We start from the raw sequence: 20,491 nt of genomic DNA, 5'->3' as shown, positions 1-20,491 counted from the left end.
CCCTCCCTCCTCCCGCCATCCTGCGTCTTAATATACATTTGGAAAATGAGAAAACGAAATAACAAATACTTACCACTCCGAAAGGCCCGAAAAATCCATAAGTTAAATTATTAAAGTTTGTAGCTGTTGTTGTTGACCCAAAGTTTGGGGGTTTTTGACACATTCCAAGGACTCAGGACTCCAAGCGGTCAATGAAATGAAGTCCCATAAAAGCACATGGATGAAGGGATTCGTATCAAATATAAAATAACCTTCTCTTTAAAAATTAAAATTCCATTTACTAAGCAACTTAAGCACTTACTAAACAATATGATTATTAAAATATTTAATAATTAATTGATCTATTTCTTGAATCGAAAGGTATTGCTATGCTTTGCTCCAAAACGACATGCTCTTCTACTACCAATTCGAGGGTACTAAAAACAGAAAGCGTTTTTATATGGCATATGGTGACAACAAAAATTGTTGTTTGCGCCTGGCGCCGCCTAAACAATTTAATTGAGAGTTGAAATTACTCGTAAATATGTACGGCTACCTACATTCACATGTGGAGTAAGTGGAGGAAGTCCTTGTGTTGGCCGTGGACTGGTGTTCAATGAGTAATTCAGGCCTATAATTTGTGGGCCTGCGTGTGAAGCTCTGTCAAATCGATTAAAAACTAATTTCCACACACAAAGCAATTCAAAAAACGACGAAAACTATAATTTAATGGTCGAATTTTGGAACTATTGGTGTCTTTGATGGATGGGTTCCATTCAAAATGCATTAGGATGAAGGGCTAGATGTCAATGAGATCCAAGCGTTATGTTCAAATTAAACTTTTATCTCTAAGCTTGTTACATAAACATTTTATTGTGTATATGAATTATATGTAGCAATGCCTAAATTCCGCACAACTGTACCCAAAAGTTATCCAACTTATGTAGCACTATTCGTTTATAATACTCACCAGAACTTCTTTCATCGACGAAAACTATGTGGAAAGTGTTCTGCCCTCTTCCGCCTCGAAATTATGAACAAGTTTGTTTCCTTGCCTTTTTGGCAACTTGCGACAAAGGACAACAGAACGACAGGACAAGGGAACCATGGAGCTGTCAGGAACACGCGTCAGACGCCCATCTTCATTCCCCGATCGGAATTGATTTCGTCGCATTCTTTTCAAAAATTATTGATAAGACATTTCCACGGGCATTGTGTTCGCCCATTACAGCTACAGTTACAGTAGCTCCTGCCAGTGAGTGTCCCCATGTAATACAAATATTGACATACTTTGATTTCGCAATGCTCGGGGTAGCAACCAGCGAAAGGAAGTAAGTTCTCCGGTTCTCTGGGGATGCAGCATTGAGCTCCGCACTCCACTTTTGCACAGAGAATAATTCTACTTGAGTAGTTAAAGTATTATAATTATTTTTATAAATATTAAAAATATGTGAAATGAATTTTAGAGTATTGAAAGCAGTGTTTGTTTGAGCCATTAAAAAATAACATTCAAGGATTTAAGAAAGAAACTATTTCGTCTGAGTGCTATGCGCTCATCCCTGTCTCCTTTGGAAATATTGAAAAGCTGAAAGGAAATGTCAAAGCTCGGAAAAGTTGAAATTTTCCCGTGTTTTCCGGGGACACCGAGGGGTTGTGTGGTGGACTTGGTCGGGATTTCCGTCTCGAGAGTCGGAAAATCAGTTTAGGCAAGTCCCTCGTCGACTTTCAATGGGAATCACTGGGCGACCTAAGCACTTTTTAAGCCCCATATGATGACACTTGTACCTGAGTGCGTTTTTGGCCCGGGAAAGTCGGACTAAAGAAGTCACAGAAGAGTCAAGTGGAGCCCCTCGTGAAGAGAATGACACGTTTTTAAATTTATTTATATGTATTTGTATATATATTCAATATAATCAATTTAAAACACATACAATTTTGATAAATGCTCACTTACAATGAAAGGAAAAATGTTTGCTTCTCCACCGTTTTTGATTCTTTGCTCTTTCACATTTCAGATTTCACATATAATATAAATTATTTTGTTCGATTTCTCCTTCATATCATCTTTAAGTTACTCACACATAGTTTTACATAATAACAAAGTAAAATTGTTTAGGTTTAAGTAATATATATATATATATATATATATCGATATACAAGTGTATATATCTCATACATTTGCCAATTGCTAAATAAATGTTATTCTCTTGGGTTTCGTTTTATATTAAATTTAAATTTAATTTTGTTTGATTTTTTGCTCGTGGCTTTTGATTTGCGCTCTCACGTCTTTGTGTTACATTTATCTCCAATTTCTTCTCTCTTCTTCCCACTTCAACATCAATTAATTAATAATTTCTCAATGCATTTTGCTGCTTTGACTTAAGCCTACAACTAAAATATTTATAAAGAAAGTAATTTTTTGATTTTCGATTTTAGCTTTTGTTTTGCTTAGCGCTACTAAAATTGTATTTTTTGATTTTCTTTTGGTTTTTGCAGCCTGACCCTACCGAAGGTCATACAAAATTTTGATTTATGCTCAAGGTACGTTGCAAGTTGTTGTTGGGTTTTGTGTTGTAAAATTTATTTAGCTTTAGATTAAGAAAACATATCCTTGTCGTTTTTAATTTGTGCGCTCTGTCGAGTGGTGGTTGCAGTCATGCCGAAATCAATAGAAATAAAAATAATCGTTTTCCAAAACTGCCAAAATCTCGAGGCCAGCGGAAACAAAGAATTTGCATGGGGTGGCTACCAAATCACCCTTGGCACTTGCCATTTTTCTCTTTTCATTCCATTTTTATATAAATCGCAATTTTTCCAGCTCACTTTTAAACATGCAAATAGCGGCGCGGACACCCTTAAATCGATGCAAATGCACCATGGGGTAGCGCTGCATTTGGTCATTTGCACCATTGTGTGCGCCCTTAAAAATTCTTGGCAGCAGATTTTCCCAAATTGCCATAAAAATTCAATGGAACCAATTTCGGGGAAAATCGCAAAAATATATATTTATGAATTTGCCTAGCATCCATCCCCTGGCCAAATCGAGGGGGTTGCTGCTCGAGTCAATCTTTAATTGCACGGCAGTCGGAAAAGTGTCGGATATCTGGCCGTAATCAATGAGATGAAATTTGCATGGACACGTGACAAATAATTAACTGCCAAAATGGGCGAGATTCACCGCCCGGAGGGGGGTGGCTGCATTAAATCAATAGCCATGGCAATATCGATTTGGATTCCGGCTTAGGAACTTTTTTCTTTTTTTGAAAACTCAAATTCAAACTGCAGCTGCTGACCCTCCAACTTGACCCTCACATGACCATGCTGGGTTTTTGTTATCGTTGCTTAGGTTTTTTTTTCCAACGGTATATAGCCATTCAAACGGATGTATTTTTTAATGCAAACATTCTAATCAGGGGGTTGGTCAAGGCCTGACCCAAAGCCGGAAACAGTTTCACTTATTATGTTTTCTTTTTTTTATTATGAGGGTGCTGTTTTCGGTTGCATTTGAAACGAAAGAGAACGAGGCAGCTGCTTGTGAGTTTTTTAAAATGATTAAACAAGTTGCAGATAGGCTCTCAAGCCATTGTTGACAAATTGAATCAAATGGCAATTTAATATTTGAAGTCGCCAAGGCGTTGGACCAGCATATAACACCCCGAGAAATGAAGGTCCCCTATGGGAACGTTTTCAAAAAAGAAGAAAAATCGAAACAAAAGTAAAAAGGGTCTTCCCCTATCGGCGACAACTTCGCAGGCGATAAGTTGATGATACAGATTTTTTAAGACCTTGGACTCGAGGCTGGCACACTTCAATCGGGGTTAAATGTACATACAAATTGGGAAATCAGAAATCAACATGGAAATCATAAAGGAAACTCAAGTTTAACAAATATAAATTGCATGACATTTATTCGATACATATATACACAGTTAAAGTAAGACATAATAACTAAGGAATAAGTGAAAGGTAAAATAAAATTACGATCTATATATATTTGTAGTTCTATGTAAAATTTCATTTTGTTCTTGAAGTTCAAATTTTCTTGGTGTTGTGGACTCGGCGAAGTATTTGCTAAAAGGCACGCAGCATTTTAAAAAACACACGTTTTTAAAAGAGGAAATTTTTAATATAGCAAATAGTTCCTCGCCGATCCAAATTCATCTCGGAGCGATCAACTCATTTTGGGCAACTCTTCTCGCCAAAGAACAAATTCTTAAACACTAAAAAATAATCTGCGAAAATCGTCGCGCAAAACTGAAGAGTTGATCGATCTGTTTTGGCTTCCTGTTTTACATTTAAAACTATTTTTATCTTATTCGTTTGACTAGAATGGTTTGATTTTCGTTTGTTTATGCGACTAGTTTTTGTCTTTGGAATGCTTTAACTTAGAATGCATAAGTAAATCATAGGATATATATTAGAACTGTGAATAAAGTAAGGTGTAATTCTGTTTGAGGTAAAGTTACTACACGAAATTAGATTTAGCTTGAAGGGTTTCGTATGGTATCGTAGATTTTCTTTATAAATTCATTTTATTTAAATTATTGTTTTCAAGTCCGTCTGAGGTAGCATTCTTGTTATCTTTTTAACGTTTCATAATATATTTAATTTATTATTATGTTAATATTTACTTGCGTATGCTTTTGGTTTTTGGTTTCTCTAAATACGTTTGTATAAAAAAGTACTAATGGTCATTGTACTTTTGCCCTGAGTTGTTTAAATGTTCTTAATTTTTACCATCTGGCATTAGTTTTCCCTTCATCTAACTGACTACCCAAAATCTGAACTATCATGGTGTTAGCTTTAACAACTTTATATGTACACGTTGTGCGCTGGAATTATGTTTAAGTGAAGACATTTCCTCGGATATAACTTGGTTCAGATGCGGTTAATGTTAGAGTGTGTTCTAGAGGATATTTAAAGGAAGTGAAGATCTCCAGGGCCGTCGTTTAAAAACATCCTAAAAGTGTAGTCTTCGCTATAAAGATTTTGATTTTGAGCAATTTGTTTGTGCTGAAGCTTTACCATAGCATTTTTAATACGCCACATATATGCCATATATATATGTATATACGTTTCGATCCCCGCGACCGATTAGTCCTAATCTAAGCACGACAAAACCCACCTCATATCTAGTTGAGAAATGTATAATTGTAATTTTGATTTTATGCTGCTACTACGATATATAATCCTTCTAAGTGGTATATATGGTACTTTTTTCCATGGATCCATCCCTCCACTTTTCGCCTTCCCCTCGCCTAATCTATGTACGTATTTAGATTCCTCTGACCATCTCCTCTAATTTTCTGCAACTCGATTGCGATAGATTACTATTACGCATAGGAACTTTGATAGTTAATCACTAGAGATATATGTATGTTATAGGTTGCGGTATGTTATGGTTTATGCTTTGTCATGCGTCTATCAAAATATATGCTATGTATATTTATCATATTTTGATGATTAGCATAGTGCTGCCAGCTGAAACGGACTTGTTCTTCTTTGTTATATAGGCTGTAGATTTGATCAGCGCCATGTTGGACATGGTCAACTTTTGGGCTCGATTTTGGGCTTAGATATTGATCGATTGTTGTGTTATGGGTTTTGTATATTTAAGATTAATAATGAGCTCAACTAATATGCGCACTCAGTCTTTTGTAGTTCCACTATTTTGTCTTGTTCAAGTTCCTAACTTCGTTTGCTTAACTATTTAGTGGGGGGAGTCTGGGAGTTCCTGGGATCGAAACACTCAAGGATTTCCTGTAATCTTCAAAGTATTTAAAGTATTATGCATACCTTCGGAGCTAAAGACAGAAATGGATTCGAAAGAACGAAAGTTTTCTCTAGAGTGTCCCAATCCCGTGACTTTGTGGGGCTTCTTTGGTTTCTATGGGTTGAACTTACGCTGGCAACACTATACCTGCTGCATGTGGCACCTTTAGGCCGGTGTGAGCCGGAAGCTGAGCGTGGCCGACTCCGAGGCCCGGACGCGGACGGGCAGGTAGACCAGGGCAGGTGCGAACTGCATCTCGGAGTCCTGGTCGGCGGGCTGCAGGTGGAAGGCCTGCATCTGATATGCTTCCTCTGCCCCATCCGGTTGGGCATAGCTGGCCGGCTTGCCAATGCCGTTGGCCAATTCCCCGCAGCCCTCGAAGGGCGAGGTGGCTGCCGATCGGTGGCCACCAGTTGCACTGCCCAATCCATTTGGCGTCGTCGGGGGCTTGGAAGTGGATCGACGTCGTTGAATCTTGGGCGAAGTTGAGCTGGTTGCTTTGGGGGAGGAGGCGGGAGGAGATCCAGCCCCAGTTGAGGGGGGGGAACGAGATGCCACCTTGGGCGCTGAGGTGCTGAGATTGGTGGGCTCCAGTGGAGGCTCTGTTTCTTCGGATTTAGTAGGAGGAGGTGCCACCATCGATTTGCTGGATTTGCTGCGTGATTTACCCGAACTTCTGGAGGGTTGTGGTGGCGGCGTCTCCATGGACAACTCCATGCCCTCACCTCCGTTGTTGAGCAGAGCATGCGATCGCTCATGGATGAACAAGAAGGCGTAGTAGGGCGTGCTGAAGGGACACAGTGAGCACTGGTACTCCTTGAACCGGGCCGCCTGCTCGCCAAACATTCCGGGCAATGGAAGTGGTGGCATCTTGGGCATCTGCTGCTGTTGCATTTGGCCAAAGAGATGCTGGGCATTGAGATTTTGTAGGGCCTGGGCGAGATTGGGAGCGGTATTTCCGGCTCCGGCACCCGCCGCTCCTGGGTTACTGCCATTTCCGTTGGGAATCTTGAGCGTGGGACTGTTCGGCTTGCTGCGCGTCGAGGACTGGGTGGTGTCCATTTCCCGGAGGCGTTCCACTCCGGCGGTTCCGTGTTCGTTCATCAGATGGGATCGCAGCCACTTAAAGCTGCGGAATTGGCGAGAGCAGAGTGGGCACACCTCATGGGCCGAGTTGGATGAACTGCCGCCACTGCCCTCCACAGTGGTTGGTGAGACATTGAGGTCCTGATCCTGCTGTGCTTGCGATGGCTGTGATGCTGCTACGGCGGCGGCTGCATCGGCTTTGACTCCATTCTGACCCCTCGGCTGTGGCAGTGGGGAGCCCTCCTCGATGATGCCATGGGTGTTGTGTTTGTGCACCCGCAGGAAGTACTTGCTGCACAGCTCCTTGTTGCATATGTTGCACACCACGCCACCAATCTGGGCGCCATTCTCGATCTCGATGCCGTGCATCCGCTGCATGTGCGTCTTCATGAAGTATTTGTTGCACAGCTCCTTGTTGCAAATCTCACAGTAGCTGCTTGTGGGTGTTAGGGTATAAGGTGGACGATTTGCAGCCGGAGCTGCTGGGGTTCCGGGTCCGCCCGCTGACGGCGCCACTGGGCGTTCGGGTGTGAAGAAACCCTCGCGCAGGGGACTTCCGCTCAGGCCTCCGTTTCTGCCCAAGTGCACCTCGGCGATATGTTGCTTGAATTCCTGGGGTGTGGCGAAATCACGATCGCACTGCTGGCAGCGCAGATCACAGCCTGGCGGGGATCTGGCTCCTGGCGCCGGCGGAGTTTGCGGATTTCCCTGGGCATGGTACAAACTGGCCATGGGATGTGGGGCCTGCTGGTCGGGCAGTGGAATCGGTATGGGCATGGGAAGTTGCATCTGGCCAGCATGTTCGGTCATCAAGTGAGCCCTCAATGTATACTGATTCTCCTGCTCCTGGCCACAAAGATGACAGGGTAGCGGGCGCTTGCCATTGATGTCGTTCAGTTGCTGCAACATGGACTGCAGCTTCTGAAGATTCTGCAAGCCCACCACCGAACCATTCAGCTTATCCTCGTCGTATCCCTCCGGCGGTGTCTGTCCCTGTTCCAACTTGATCCTCTTACTGGGCTGCTCTGAATCCGCTTCCTGCTCGCGCTCTTGCTCCTGCTGATCCATGGTTGCTACTGCTGCCTTGGCCAGCATCAGATTGAGTGGCATGAAGGGCCAAGCACTGGCCATCTGGGCTTCATCCTTGCTGCCTGGCTGTGGTGCCACGTCTTCGGGTGGCACAAACAGACCGTGGCGCTTCCACTTGTGAGTGCGTAGGAAGTATCGATTGGCGTACTCCCGGCAGCACAGCTCGCAGAAGAAGTCGGGAAACTGGACGCCCAGGCGACGTAGCTTGTCGGGATTGAAGTTCGAATCCTTCGCCTGTTGCTGCAGATGGGAGGGCAACTTCCGGGGCGGTGGCACAAAGCTCAGCTCCTCCTGCTCCAGGGTAAAGTCCTCGCGGAAACCCTCGGGCAACTGATAGGGCTTGATCTCCGCATCCTGCGACATTTCCTGCTTTATAGTTGGATGCGACGGTTCGTTGGGACTTCCCCGATGGGATTGCGATTGCATGGGTGTCTGGGAGTTGGGTGAAACTTGGGCAGCTGGTTGTGCCTCGTGCTGCTTGGCCCGATGGCGACGCATGGCGAAGATGTTGGTGAAACGCTTGGAACAGATGTCGCAGTGCACCGAGGCCACGGGATTCGATGCTCCGCCGGCTGGTGTGGGATCCTGTTTCGCCACCTGAGCCTCCCGCTGCAGCTGGAACATTGGACTCATGGAACTCATACTGATATTGGGGTGACCACTGGTATTGTTGTTACTACTGGTGATGTTATTGTTGTTGTTATTGTGGTGACTGGAGGTGTTGCTGGAGCTCGATTCGCCAACGGGATCAAAGATGCCATGCTTGTTGGCTTTGTGCGTCTTGAGGAAGTACTTGTTGCAGAACTCCTTGTTGCACAGCTCACAGTAGGCCTCGGGATTGAAGATCCTCAATGGAGGGCGGTTGAGACCATCCACTCCTGGAAACCCGGACATGCCGAGCAGTGGCAGGTAGCCAGCTGGTCCCAAGGCTGCCTCCGGTGGAAATGGAAAAGCAGGCGGCATTTGTGGACCATGTGGATGGTGCTGCGCCTGCATGGCCTGGAACCAGTGCTCCTGCTCCCGTTCCAAGTCCTTGCCATGACCATTGGTAAGGTCGTGCTGCATATTCTGCTCCTGTTGCGGACTGGGAATGTCGGCACGCTCCAGCTTTACCTTGATGGAGGCCAGAAAGTCAGCGGGATCCTGATCACCGGACCTTTCCTCGCCGTGATCCTGCAACATGTGCAGGCTCAACTTGAACTCGGTCTCGAAACTCTCGCCGCACTGCTTGCAGTAAGTGTGGTATGGATTCTCGCGCTGCTTGCTGGATTCTGATATGTCTGCCATGGCTTCCGTTTCCGCTTCCATTTCCTCTCCCGCTTCCGGTTGCTCCTCCTCTTGCTTTTGCTGCTGCAGCATTTCGAAGGTCTCCTTTAGCTGTTCAAACGACTTGGGAAGGAACATCTTCGACAACTTCTCCTCGTAGTCCACGGTGGAGGAGTCTGCTTTCTTTTGACCTACTACACCAGTGGGTTCTCCACTCAAATTCAGCGCTTCCAAGCGGCTGGGATTGTGCTGCTTGCGTCGCTTCTTGGCCGCATCACTTAGGGCCTCCAGAATCTGCAGCTGCATGGCTGCCGCCATGGTGGCCATGTTGGCATCGCCCACCTCCTCCTCCGCATCCACATCCTTGCGTACATCCTCTCCAGCCTCCTCCAATTGGTCCGCCTCATTGGCTCCGCTTCCCGCTGGCTTCGGCTCCAGTTCCAGCTCCATTGCCGGCACCAAATGGTCGGCGGGTGAAGTGCTTTCCACTCCTCCTGCTCCTGTTGCTCCTCTGGTTGTGGCTGACGTGGCTGTGGGTGTTGCTCCTGCGGCTTCATGTGGATTGTTGCTGTTGCTACCGCTGGTGTGGTTGTTCCTGTTCGTGTTGAGTGTCGATGAGTTGGAGACGTCGGAGAGAGCAGTGTCCTCGCTGCTCAGATCTGGCGGTGGGGTGGCATATATGGATGCAGCCATTTTGGATGATATTACTGCGGGCGGGGGAAGAAAGATGGAAAGGGAGAAACATTGTAGTGGAGAACTTTTTAATTGAAGTCGAAGCCATGCTAGCGGGCGGTCTTTTCGATAAGGAATGGGATATAAGGGTTATTCATGTGCATGTATGTATATGTCATTTAGTCACCATATGCGATGGATTAAGATAAGCTTTAATAACTAAAAACATTTTAAAACAATTTAACAAGTAAACAATGAAAGTCTTAAACCCACTCACAATGTTTACTGAATGGTAAGGAATGTGATTTATTTTTAATAGGCTATAAAGACTAATAGTTAGACCAAATGTAATAATCTTTTTAACAATAGGAAATGGTATGGTTATGGTAATCCACTCATTCACAAGTCCCTTTCCTCTTTTCCAGTGTACACAACGAATGAACCGAGGCTTAGATCGCATTATTTTTGCAAAGGGAAAAACGTAAAAGGAACGCAGAATATTTGGCCCAGGATTCCATTCAATTTTAGTTTGGCTTTAACTGAATGCCACTCAAATATTTCTCCTGCACACACACACACTCGCATAAGTCCGCACACACACACACGCAGAATATTTGTGTCTCATTTCCGTATGCGCTTAATTTCATTTTTCTGCTTCTGTCCGCCTTCTGCTGCCTCTGCTCCATAATCATTATTCCCACCCACCGTGCCCCACCGCCCACACTATTTTGCTGTGGCTACACTTTTTCATTTTTGTGCAAATTCTATGAAAAATTTTTCCATTATATATATGTACATATGTATGTATAGCATACACATAGGGGGGAAGGAAACTTTTTTCCTTTTTGTTTGTTTACTATGAGCCCCAGCTGCCACCCACTAACACACATACACACAACCCCATTGTGGCGCACACGAAAATTTATACAAAGTCATCCGATTTAAGGAATACAAATTTTGCTTATTTTCTTGTGTGCGAGTGTGTGTGCGAGTGGGTGTGCTTGGGTGGCGCACACAGAAAACTTTTTGCGCCTCCCAACCACACAAACACACACACACACAGCGACTTGCCACCCACTTTTGGGCCCCCGGCCAACACCATCACTTGAGTCAAGCATAAAACTTATAAAAATTTTCTTCAACATGACTTGGTAAAATAAATTTGATTCTCAAGAAAAGCAAAAAGGAAAATAGGAAGGAAGAGATGGGCAAGTGAGGGGGAAAATGCCTGGCAACAGGGAGGCGGAGATACACGGGGAGAAAAGTTTATGGCATGCCAAATGAAATAATCATTAACATTTATGCGATCTAATGGATTAATGTGCATTTTCCAATATAAGAAATAAATTTGCATATAATTAAAAGAAAGGATAACATTTTAATATAAGCCATTCCATTTTTAAGCATTGTAAGAAACGAACTATAAATTAATATATATTATATAACTATACAATAATATTTTTTATGTAAGTAAAATAAAATAATACTTATAGAAATGACATGAATTTCTTTCCGTGCAGGGAAAAAAATTTCGAAATAAACCGAAAATTCTTTTTCCTATTTGAGCTGAGGCAGAAAGGAGAAACCCCAAGGAGGCGCAGTCAAAGGGTAGGGGGAAATAAGTTTGATGGGCTGGTGGGGGTGGTGGGGGTGGCGGTTAGAGAGCAGGAAAAAAAGAAAAGAAAAATATTCTCAACTATGCTGCAGACATAAATTAAGTTTCCATGGTTGGAAATTGGTTCTCCAGCTACATGCTGTCGTTGTAGTTGTAGTTGTTGTTGACTTTGCTTTTATACAATTTCTTGAGGCCGAAAACCACCGACCCCGTCCCCCGATCCCTTTTAACCCCCCATGACCCCGGACCTGCCACTTTGAGGAGTTAAGCAAAAATGCCTGCCAGGATGTGCGCATTTCTCTTCAGTATCTTTGTGGGCATGTACGTCTGTGTGTGTGGGTGTGCGAGTGCTGCTTGTGTTTCGACTGGGATTTTTATAAAGCCTAAGGTAGTTTGATGTTATTTTATTTGATTTTTTCCGCCTGCCTGCCTGGCTGCCTTACCGCCTTATATCCATCTCATCGTGCCAGGAGGAGGATGCCCGAGAAAAATGTTCGAAATGAAAATGCCAACAGAGTGTAAACAAAACCATATACTCCTCGACTAGGTATTTATATGTATATGGCTAGAATGGGTGTGTGTGCACTGTATATTTTGAGACTTCGCAAGGGAAGCGGCTAATTTGGCAAACCAACATATCAACCAAGTTTTGGATGCGGGGCTGAAGGACTCGGAACACAATCTTGACACTGGCCAAGGGAAAACCAATAACGTTGGATTGGTTTTGGTCCTGGCAAGGATATTTGTTGGAATTTCAGAAGTAATTCAAAGTAGAGTAACATAAGATGGCAAGTTGAAAGCTTAACACGGGACACAGAAAAATCTTTGAGCTTTTAAAAACATATTTTCAAAACAAATGATTTGAATGATTAAAAATTTTCAAATATATTTTCTGATTTTCCAAGTCATTTTCCAATAAGATTTTGAACTCAGCCATTTAATTATTTAATTACTAATTATTCAGAAATAATTCCCTGATAAACAGATTTATTTTCATGGGATCACTTAACACTATCTTTACAATGACACATCACAATATTATATTATAGCATATCCACCTACTCATTAAGTGCGTTATTTAATGTGTCGCGATCCGAAGGACTGTATCGTTAAATTTTCTTATTGTCACTGCGATTGAAGTTCACCGAACATTTTCAAAAACTATTTTCTCGATCGGTGATCTCTAGATGCTCTCGTTATGTTCGCGCGGTGCTTTTGCGCATGCGCACTTTTTATTTTTTTTTTAAATTCTTTGGCGTGTGTCGGGATCGTGTCCTGCCAAGTGGCTTGCTCGTTGTCAACTGCCGCATGACGCAGCGGAATAACAAAAATATCGGCTATCAATTGCCAGTTGCCGGTTGAAAATCAAAACAGCAAATAGCAATGATACTAAAATCCCGGCGACACACACAAGCCTAACCCTCCATATCGCTTAATACCGCGAGCACACACACACACACATGCACATTGTGGGCCCCTACCCATATCACGGAAAAAAAACCTCAATAAAACACCCCAAAATATCAAAAATCATAGAATTTCCCTTAAAAAAAATCCATAGAGCGACAACTGAGCAGCGCTGCCCGGAAAACCATTATTGCTCCGCCCCTTTTCGTTTTCTTTTTCCCTCCGCTCTTTTATTTTTTTGAAATTTTCAGTAACCACCACAACTACAACTACGAATACAATAGAAAGGGACGGGTGACACACGAATGAGCAACAACCGCGCAACTTGGAAGGTTTTCCCCCGGTATTATTGTTGTCGTGCCAATTTATCATTGTTCGATAGGATTTTCAATTTGTTTTTCCTACTGCAGAAGTTCGTGTGCCACCATCGTTGTTATTGGTGTTCCGGCAGTTATATTTTTGTTATTTTAATTTATGCGCTCCCAATGAAAAGAGTCGCATTTTCTTTTGGGTTTCTTTCAAGTTCCTGTCACAAAGGCTGAAACTTCTTGACTTGAGTAGTCAGGAATCGAATAAATATTTTCCGAAAGGGTTTTGGGGGTTGTTCAATGTTCCCTAATGCTGAAATTGGCTAATTGAAGGGCTTCTGCGGACTAAAAAGGGATCAGAATCCCCACCCAGGTAACCAGTTCCAGTTTTAATGCCTTTTAGGGATAACTGTCAAAGGACCATTGTAATTGTCTTTTAATAACATGATTACCTAAACGTATTGTAGGGAACTCTTTGGAAAGACACTTTATTTGAAGAATAAGGTTCTAGAATCCTATGACAAAAGATTTCTTGGGGTATAACTGTTTCTGAACCAAAAAAGGCATATGATACAATTTTAATTTTTCGAAAAGAAAACCAAGGAAATTCTTGTTGGTAAAGGGGTGATTTACATGTATTGTCTTTTTTATTTTACAAGATATGGGTGTTGAAGTCGAACTGCTTTTAATTGATTTCGATTTATATGTTTTTATTCATGATTAAATATAATTGAGTTGTAAAAAATCAGTCAAACCAATTTAATTTGAATTATTTATAATTATGATATTATCATATATATATTGAACATAAAATCCTTTTTCCAGTCTATTCAGGAGTTGCAGCTTTTTAGCTTGTGATTATTTTTTTTTGATAATGGTGGGAAATTAATTATATATTTTGAATAATTTGTAATAATACCCGTAAATATACATAAATGTAGTAATTCTGTATGAAGAATAAAACAGTAACATAAAAATAAATAAATTTATGATCAAGTCAGAGCTGAATCGAATCCCTGAAGGGAATAACATTTGTTTCAGTGAAAATCTGAATCACACGCTATCCCCAGAGATACGGCGAGTGATTGTTTGCGTTGCCCAATTGACGGATTGACTTACAGATACTTGTGTATCGAAGGACATGCCTGCTGCAAGTGCATGTGTGTGCGTGTGGGTCCAACCTTGGCCACCCCTTTTTTCATTTTCCCCCGTTCTTTTGGCACGCGGCATTCAACACACATCAGAGGCCGAAAAAGAGAAAGTAACTTGCCTCGATGCCCCAAACGTCCTGCGGCGTACTTTGGGATCTGCGCCTGCGCGATGAAGGTGACTCTCTTCTTTTTTTGTGGAGCAGCCGGCCATATGTGTACGAGTGTGGATGGAAAATCGCCGGTTGAACGAACCAGGCTCGCAAAATGGTCGAGCAGCAACAGTCGGAACGGAGCAGTGGGCAACTCATTGGTCGGCAACTGAATCGAATCGGATCGGATCGGAGCCACCGAATGACCCACCGAATTGCCACCCACTCGGTCTGGTCTGCATTGACCTGCTCGCCGCCGTGGTCGTGGTCAAGGTTTTTCCACCGACTTTCACTCTCACACATGTCCGCTGTGACGTTGTCGGTGCCGGCACTTTCACTTTCGCCGTCACTCGACTGAAATCACTCGCACGCACGCACCGCCCGAAAAGGGGGGCTTCCCCTTTTTCGTAGGCGCATGTCCTTGCAGTGGGCGGAATGTAAACAAACCACAAATGGTGCGGTCAAGTCGTTATAGAGCGAAATGCAATTGCCTTTGCATTATTAAGCCAAGCAATGCAAGTTGTTTAACTACATCTTATGGCAGCCTATTAAACTAATTATTCCCCTAATGAGGATAGTCTGGTAATTGCCTTGAAATGTCGTTTCAACTATTGTTTAGTTAATAAGTTGGGTATGGGTTCAATTAATTGTGAGCTTTTGTTCAGAAACCATAAGGTTTATGTAGAATTGTGGAGTGGGAACCTCAACCCCATCAACCCTTTTTTTCTATATGCACTCAATAACTTTGATTGTAAACCACTTAATGTGGTCTTACATGTATGCTCATAAGTACAATAATAATAGAAGTAGCTATACAGTAACTATAACTATATACTATGTATTTTTAATATACATGCTTTTGTTTTTTAGCCATGAAACAGGAAGTAAATGGGCTAGCTACAATTGTAGCACCCACCCAGGTCGTTAGGCACCATAATGGTAATTATTAAATTTAAATTCAAACTGGACCCAACCCACTTCTCGCACCCTTAGCCTAGCGTGTCCTGACGAAATGTCGCTTATGATTGATACGCCCTTTGAGGCCATATGCCACACTAACGCCTTCAAAGGCAGATCCTGACAGGACACCCCCGCCCAAGTGCAATTAATATTTCTGATGAAAATCAAATTGAAATTATGCGTAGACTCTAAAATGTAAATGGGAATGGGAATTATAACGAGTCGCGGGACTGGGAAATCAACCCTCAGCAAGAGGGTAATGATCTTTGTTAGTTTTCCTGCTAGTGCGGGGGAGGAATATTTCGGAGAGGACGGGTTTTGGTGTCGCCTTTCCGCGGGAAATGTGTGCGACAAATTAGTTTGCTTCAAATGCACCATGTACGTGAAATTCTGCTCGAGTATTTTATGTGGTTAGACTGATACTACTTTGATGTCCCTTTAATTACAACTCATTACAATCAGTTTTTGAAAATTCAAATTAGCATGGAAAGGTTCAAAGGATGTGTTAATGGCCCCCTACATTTTATATCCATTTCAATCGACAAACCATTATTACACAACAACGTTGCTGTAATTAGAATTAAATACTGTAGTAATCTGAGTAAGGTAATGAGCATAATTTAGAGAAGAAGCAAAGAAAACCTCTTCAATTCTTCCGAATTCGTAATCACATGAAATGTTCGAAGTGGGAAGTGTGTCGAAACAATTTCCCAGAATTCCTACTTCTTTGACGTATCAACAGAAATCCTTTGCACAAAGCCCTAAGCTAAACGACAGGAAAAAAAAAAACGGAAAAACATTGGCAGTTTCTAGGTGCTCAGCTCATTAGTAAGAAATCTCATTAGAAACCAATGAACGCGCAGGAAAAGCAAACAAACATGAATTTATGGTGTGCGGGGTGGAAAACCGTGTAATGAGAGGCTTCGAAGGCCTCAAAATCGTTCACCGTTTGATATTTTTCCATCATTTTCACTTTCACATCTCCATGGCGCATGGGCCACGAAGTGAAAAATTAATTTCCCCCAACCATTTGCATTTCCTACACACACACACACACACACACGCTCACACAACCTATTTTCCGACCAACCGAAAAGCGAAAAGCCAACAAAAACTATTTCCATCTCTGTCGGACACTAAAACTTTTTTCTATCAAATATTACTTTGTACAATATACTAACTGCGTGTGTGTGTGTGCGTTCCACCCCCTTGCTTATGTGTGCGTTTGTGTGTGATAAAATAAAAATACGAAAAATATGAAAAAAAGAGGAAAATTAATAATGAAACTCAAACACAGAGACAAGGACAAATGCTGTGCACACAAACCAGTCCAAGTGCGTATGTGTGGGTGGAATATGGGAAAAGGGGGGGAGAGGAGAGGGAATAGGGGTTATAATAGTCATGTTTATAATAAGGCAAGTGTTTTCCTTGGCTCTAATGAGACTGATACTGTATTCCTTATCATCTGCCCTATCGGCATGATGAACATTTTGCAGAAGCCACCCCCATAAGTATGTTGCAAAATATTTTGTAGGAAAAATCTATCGTCCGAGAACTTTTCACCAAAAAAAAAAGAAGAATACAAAAGCAGAAAAATTCCATAAATTCTAGCTTCTGCCTCAAACACACTCGCACACACACATAGTTCATGGGGGATGGGGAGAAGTTTGCAATTTTATCAGAAATACACACACCCACACAGGCAGGGGAAAAGCGAACCACCCCGCCGCCCCCTTTTTGGCCCACGAAGCGAGTTTATGAAACCATCAAATTATTTTCTTTTCCATTTCTGACACTCAAAAGAAACGGCAAATATACAGAGGGAGGGCTGAATGTGGGATGGGGTGGAGTGGGTGGATTGGGTGGTGTAGTGTGGTGTGGGTGCTCTTCGGAGAAAGCGAGAAATGAAGGAAAAAAGGGAGAAAAAATTATTATTTTCCAGTTACAGTCGGCTTGGTCTCCATGGTGGCCCTGGCACATCCTTTACATTATTTTCCTGCTGCTGCTCAAAGTTTTTGCCATGTGGCCCCACCCCCTCTCCGCCGCCCTTAACCCATAATGTCTGCGGGTTACATTTCGCCCACTCTGTGTGTGTGTGTGGGTGGCTTGATGGGTGTGTGTGTGTGTGCAGCTACTTCGTCTTATTCGAGTACGAAATTTTTATGAGAAAATGCCTGGTTGTGAGTGTGCTCGTGTGGTGTGTGTGTGTGAGTTACTGGGCTGTATATCAAAATATTTAAAAGCAAATATAATATTGGGGAGGTGGGTTGCACTAAGTCTGTGTGCGTGTGTGTGTGTGGGTGGGTGGGTGTGTTGGCCAAGCTGGAATTCGGGCAAAAGGCGTAATAGAAAAACACTTAAGCCAACCCCCATCCTTCGAGCCCTGCGAAATAACAAAATGTAAAAAAATCATTTATACATACAGATGTATACAAGTATATACTTATATTAATAATGAGCCGCAGCGCCAGCGCAAAGAGAAAATGAGAAAAAAAGGAAAATATTCGCTTTGCGAGTGTTTGTGTCTGTGTGGAATTTATTGATTTTCAGCGAATAAATATTGCTGGAGGAGCACATGGCAAGTGACTTAATATCAGTCGCCTGGATATTTACAAGAGACACATGCAAAACACATATCAATAGATATATCTTCGTATTGAAATTGATTTGTCCTGCTGACGTCGCTATTTGCTATCGTTGAAATTTTTATATTTTTATTGTCAGTCGTATTAAAAATACTTAATCTCCGACGGCCCAGTTATTGCCGCTGCCATGTCATAAAAAGTGGGTGGTGGTAACCGGGGTGGGCATTTTATCCATGTCCATATCGAAAATTTAACTTTATCGCAGCCCAGAGCCGGGGGCATATTATTATTATTCTCGTCTCTGCTTTTACGTTATTAGCACCCGTAAGGGGACCTCGTGGCGTATGCTCGATGTGCGATAAAACCGTGAGCTAATGAGACTTTTTAATAAATTGTCCCTTTCCGGCTGGCCTCGTTTTTAGTACAATTTTCATTATTAATAAAACTTTATGATGCCTATATCAGGCATCGTGCACTTTTGTTTCATAAAAAGAGAGAGAGCAGCGAACACCATACGCACACACACATACAAGTACGCCATTTATTATTCCAATTAAATTTACCAACTTCGTTGGACATTGTCTCTGTGTGTGTGTGAGTTCGTCATTGTATCCATCAAAAAATCTCATTTATCATTTGCGTTCTGGCTTTTTGAACACAAAGTAATACATGTTGGTGCATATCAGGAAAACCTTAACGCACATGCTCTATAAAAACTGGTTTGTCAATATAGCATACTTATTGGAAATTGTAAGGTAAATCAACGCACAAGGTATATGAAAATTTAATAATAATAATAAGCATAAATTTAAAGTAAGCCCTAAAAACCTTTTCTTTAAAAAAACCGCTGGTATAAGTTATTACTTTAATAATGAACAATATCTTTCCATAAACCTATAATCTTTATAAATATAAAAAGCGAAATATGTAATATGTAAAAAAATCAGATATATGAGAAGTATTTCACTTACTCATTGGAGTTTCATTTCATTATTTATAAAAGAAATCTGAATGAAATAATTTGTATGAAGTCATTATATGTGTTCTATACATACATACATTAAAGGGGTATAGTTAAGGGGAAAAGGATAAAAATGCAGTCATTTAGTTTCCATATATATCTTTGTAATGAAATGTTTTTAGATTTGGTAATTTGGAACTGGAAATTAACGTTGACTGCACACGGTATATGTGGAGGGATTTGAAGCGTTCGGAAGCATTAAGCAAACACATTTTTAATTTGCCAATTCGAATTTATTTTGATTTGTATTTCTTTTAAGCCAATTGTAATTTTTAAAATTTTAGGTGACCAATGCAAGCGGGCATAGTTCAATAATCCTATATCCGGTACATGGATTATGTTGGGTTACAATTTTCGTAGCTGGGACTCACAATGTCTCCGGCCAGAGAGAGCATCTTTAATCCTAAGTGTAACGTTTTGCGATAATATGCGCGCATCGAAAGAAAACTCCTTGGATAAGGCATGTTTAGGCTAGTATCAAAATGTTAAATTATTTAATACTTAAGTAGTTTGTTAGAGTTTAAAGCACTTATCGGGTTTTTTTTAGCACAGCGTTTATGGTTATAAAAATACAAAATAAGCTTGGTTATCCTTGATTTAATATGTTTGTGTTGCCAACACTTTTTGATTGTTATTGGCTTACAAATCCTCGGGTTTTGTCACTTATTTCAAACACTTTGGACACACAGTTAATCGGCAGATTGATATTTGCATTTGTTTGGCTTTCATTTGCTTCTCATGGATTTGGTTTGATTTTGTTGCAGCTGGAAACTTACAGAACTTGTACGGGGCGTTACACTTATTTTATCATGCCGACAAGTCCAAAACGACGCTGTGGTAGCCACCCGCGGCTACTTCTGCACCACGTACGCGTTTTCTGTAGACTGATTCGGCTTTTCGGTTTTCCCAATTGCCAGCCTGCCGCCAAAGGATGCAGTCACCCACACCCGCGCACTCAAAAGAGAGCGAGAGCCCGCGAGAGAAACCACCCCCAGAGCCAACCCCAACCTCCAGCGGGCAACGCTCTGTTGCTATTTTGTTTACTTCTCGCCGCGGGGGCGTTCTACGGACTAAAAAGAGAGACAACCAAACGGCCTAGTAGGGGAGTGGGTGGTAGAGCTTGGCAAAACATGTGCTAGTCTTATCCACTAACTACGTACATTATTTGGCGCCCAACGTGGGGCATTTCAATAGAAAGTTAATTTTTGTTACCGCTTGTTTCGGCTAAGCACCTTAAAGCATATAAATTTTGTCTAAAAAAGTCTAAAAAATTAAATACACATTTATTTTAAATTTTAATACAACAATTTTATAACAATTTTTCTATACCCATGTCACATTTATATGTATGTATACTGGGCGCCCACTTGATGGATTCGCAGTAAAAGCACACTTTCATATAAGTAAGCGAATCCTACCCTCTGCTCACA

At 41.9% G+C, this 20,491-nt stretch overlaps 1 protein-coding gene across 1 annotated transcript; it reads right to left on the bottom strand.

Annotated features, from left to right (window-relative positions):
• Positions 1-1,856: 1,856 nt before the first annotated feature.
• On the bottom strand, positions 1,857-19,940 carry LOC6606087. The gene is made up of 2 exons (XM_032718806.1): positions 19,838-19,940; positions 1,857-9,900 (listed from the first exon to the last, which is right to left on the bottom strand). Exon 2 carries the CDS (start codon positions 9,884-9,886, stop codon positions 5,918-5,920), a length of 3,969 nt encoding a protein of 1,322 aa, XP_032574697.1. The 5' UTR covers positions 9,887-9,900; positions 19,838-19,940; the 3' UTR covers positions 1,857-5,917.
• Between the last annotated feature and the right edge of the window lie 551 nt (positions 19,941-20,491).

Source organism: Drosophila sechellia, chromosome 3L, assembly GCF_004382195.2.
Source record: "Drosophila sechellia strain sech25 chromosome 3L, ASM438219v1, whole genome shotgun sequence".
In the NCBI taxonomy this organism is placed as follows: Eukaryota; Metazoa; Arthropoda; class Insecta; order Diptera; family Drosophilidae; genus Drosophila; species Drosophila sechellia.
The sequence above is the reverse complement of the archived record's forward strand: the minus strand, read 5'-3'. Positions and strand labels throughout refer to the sequence as shown.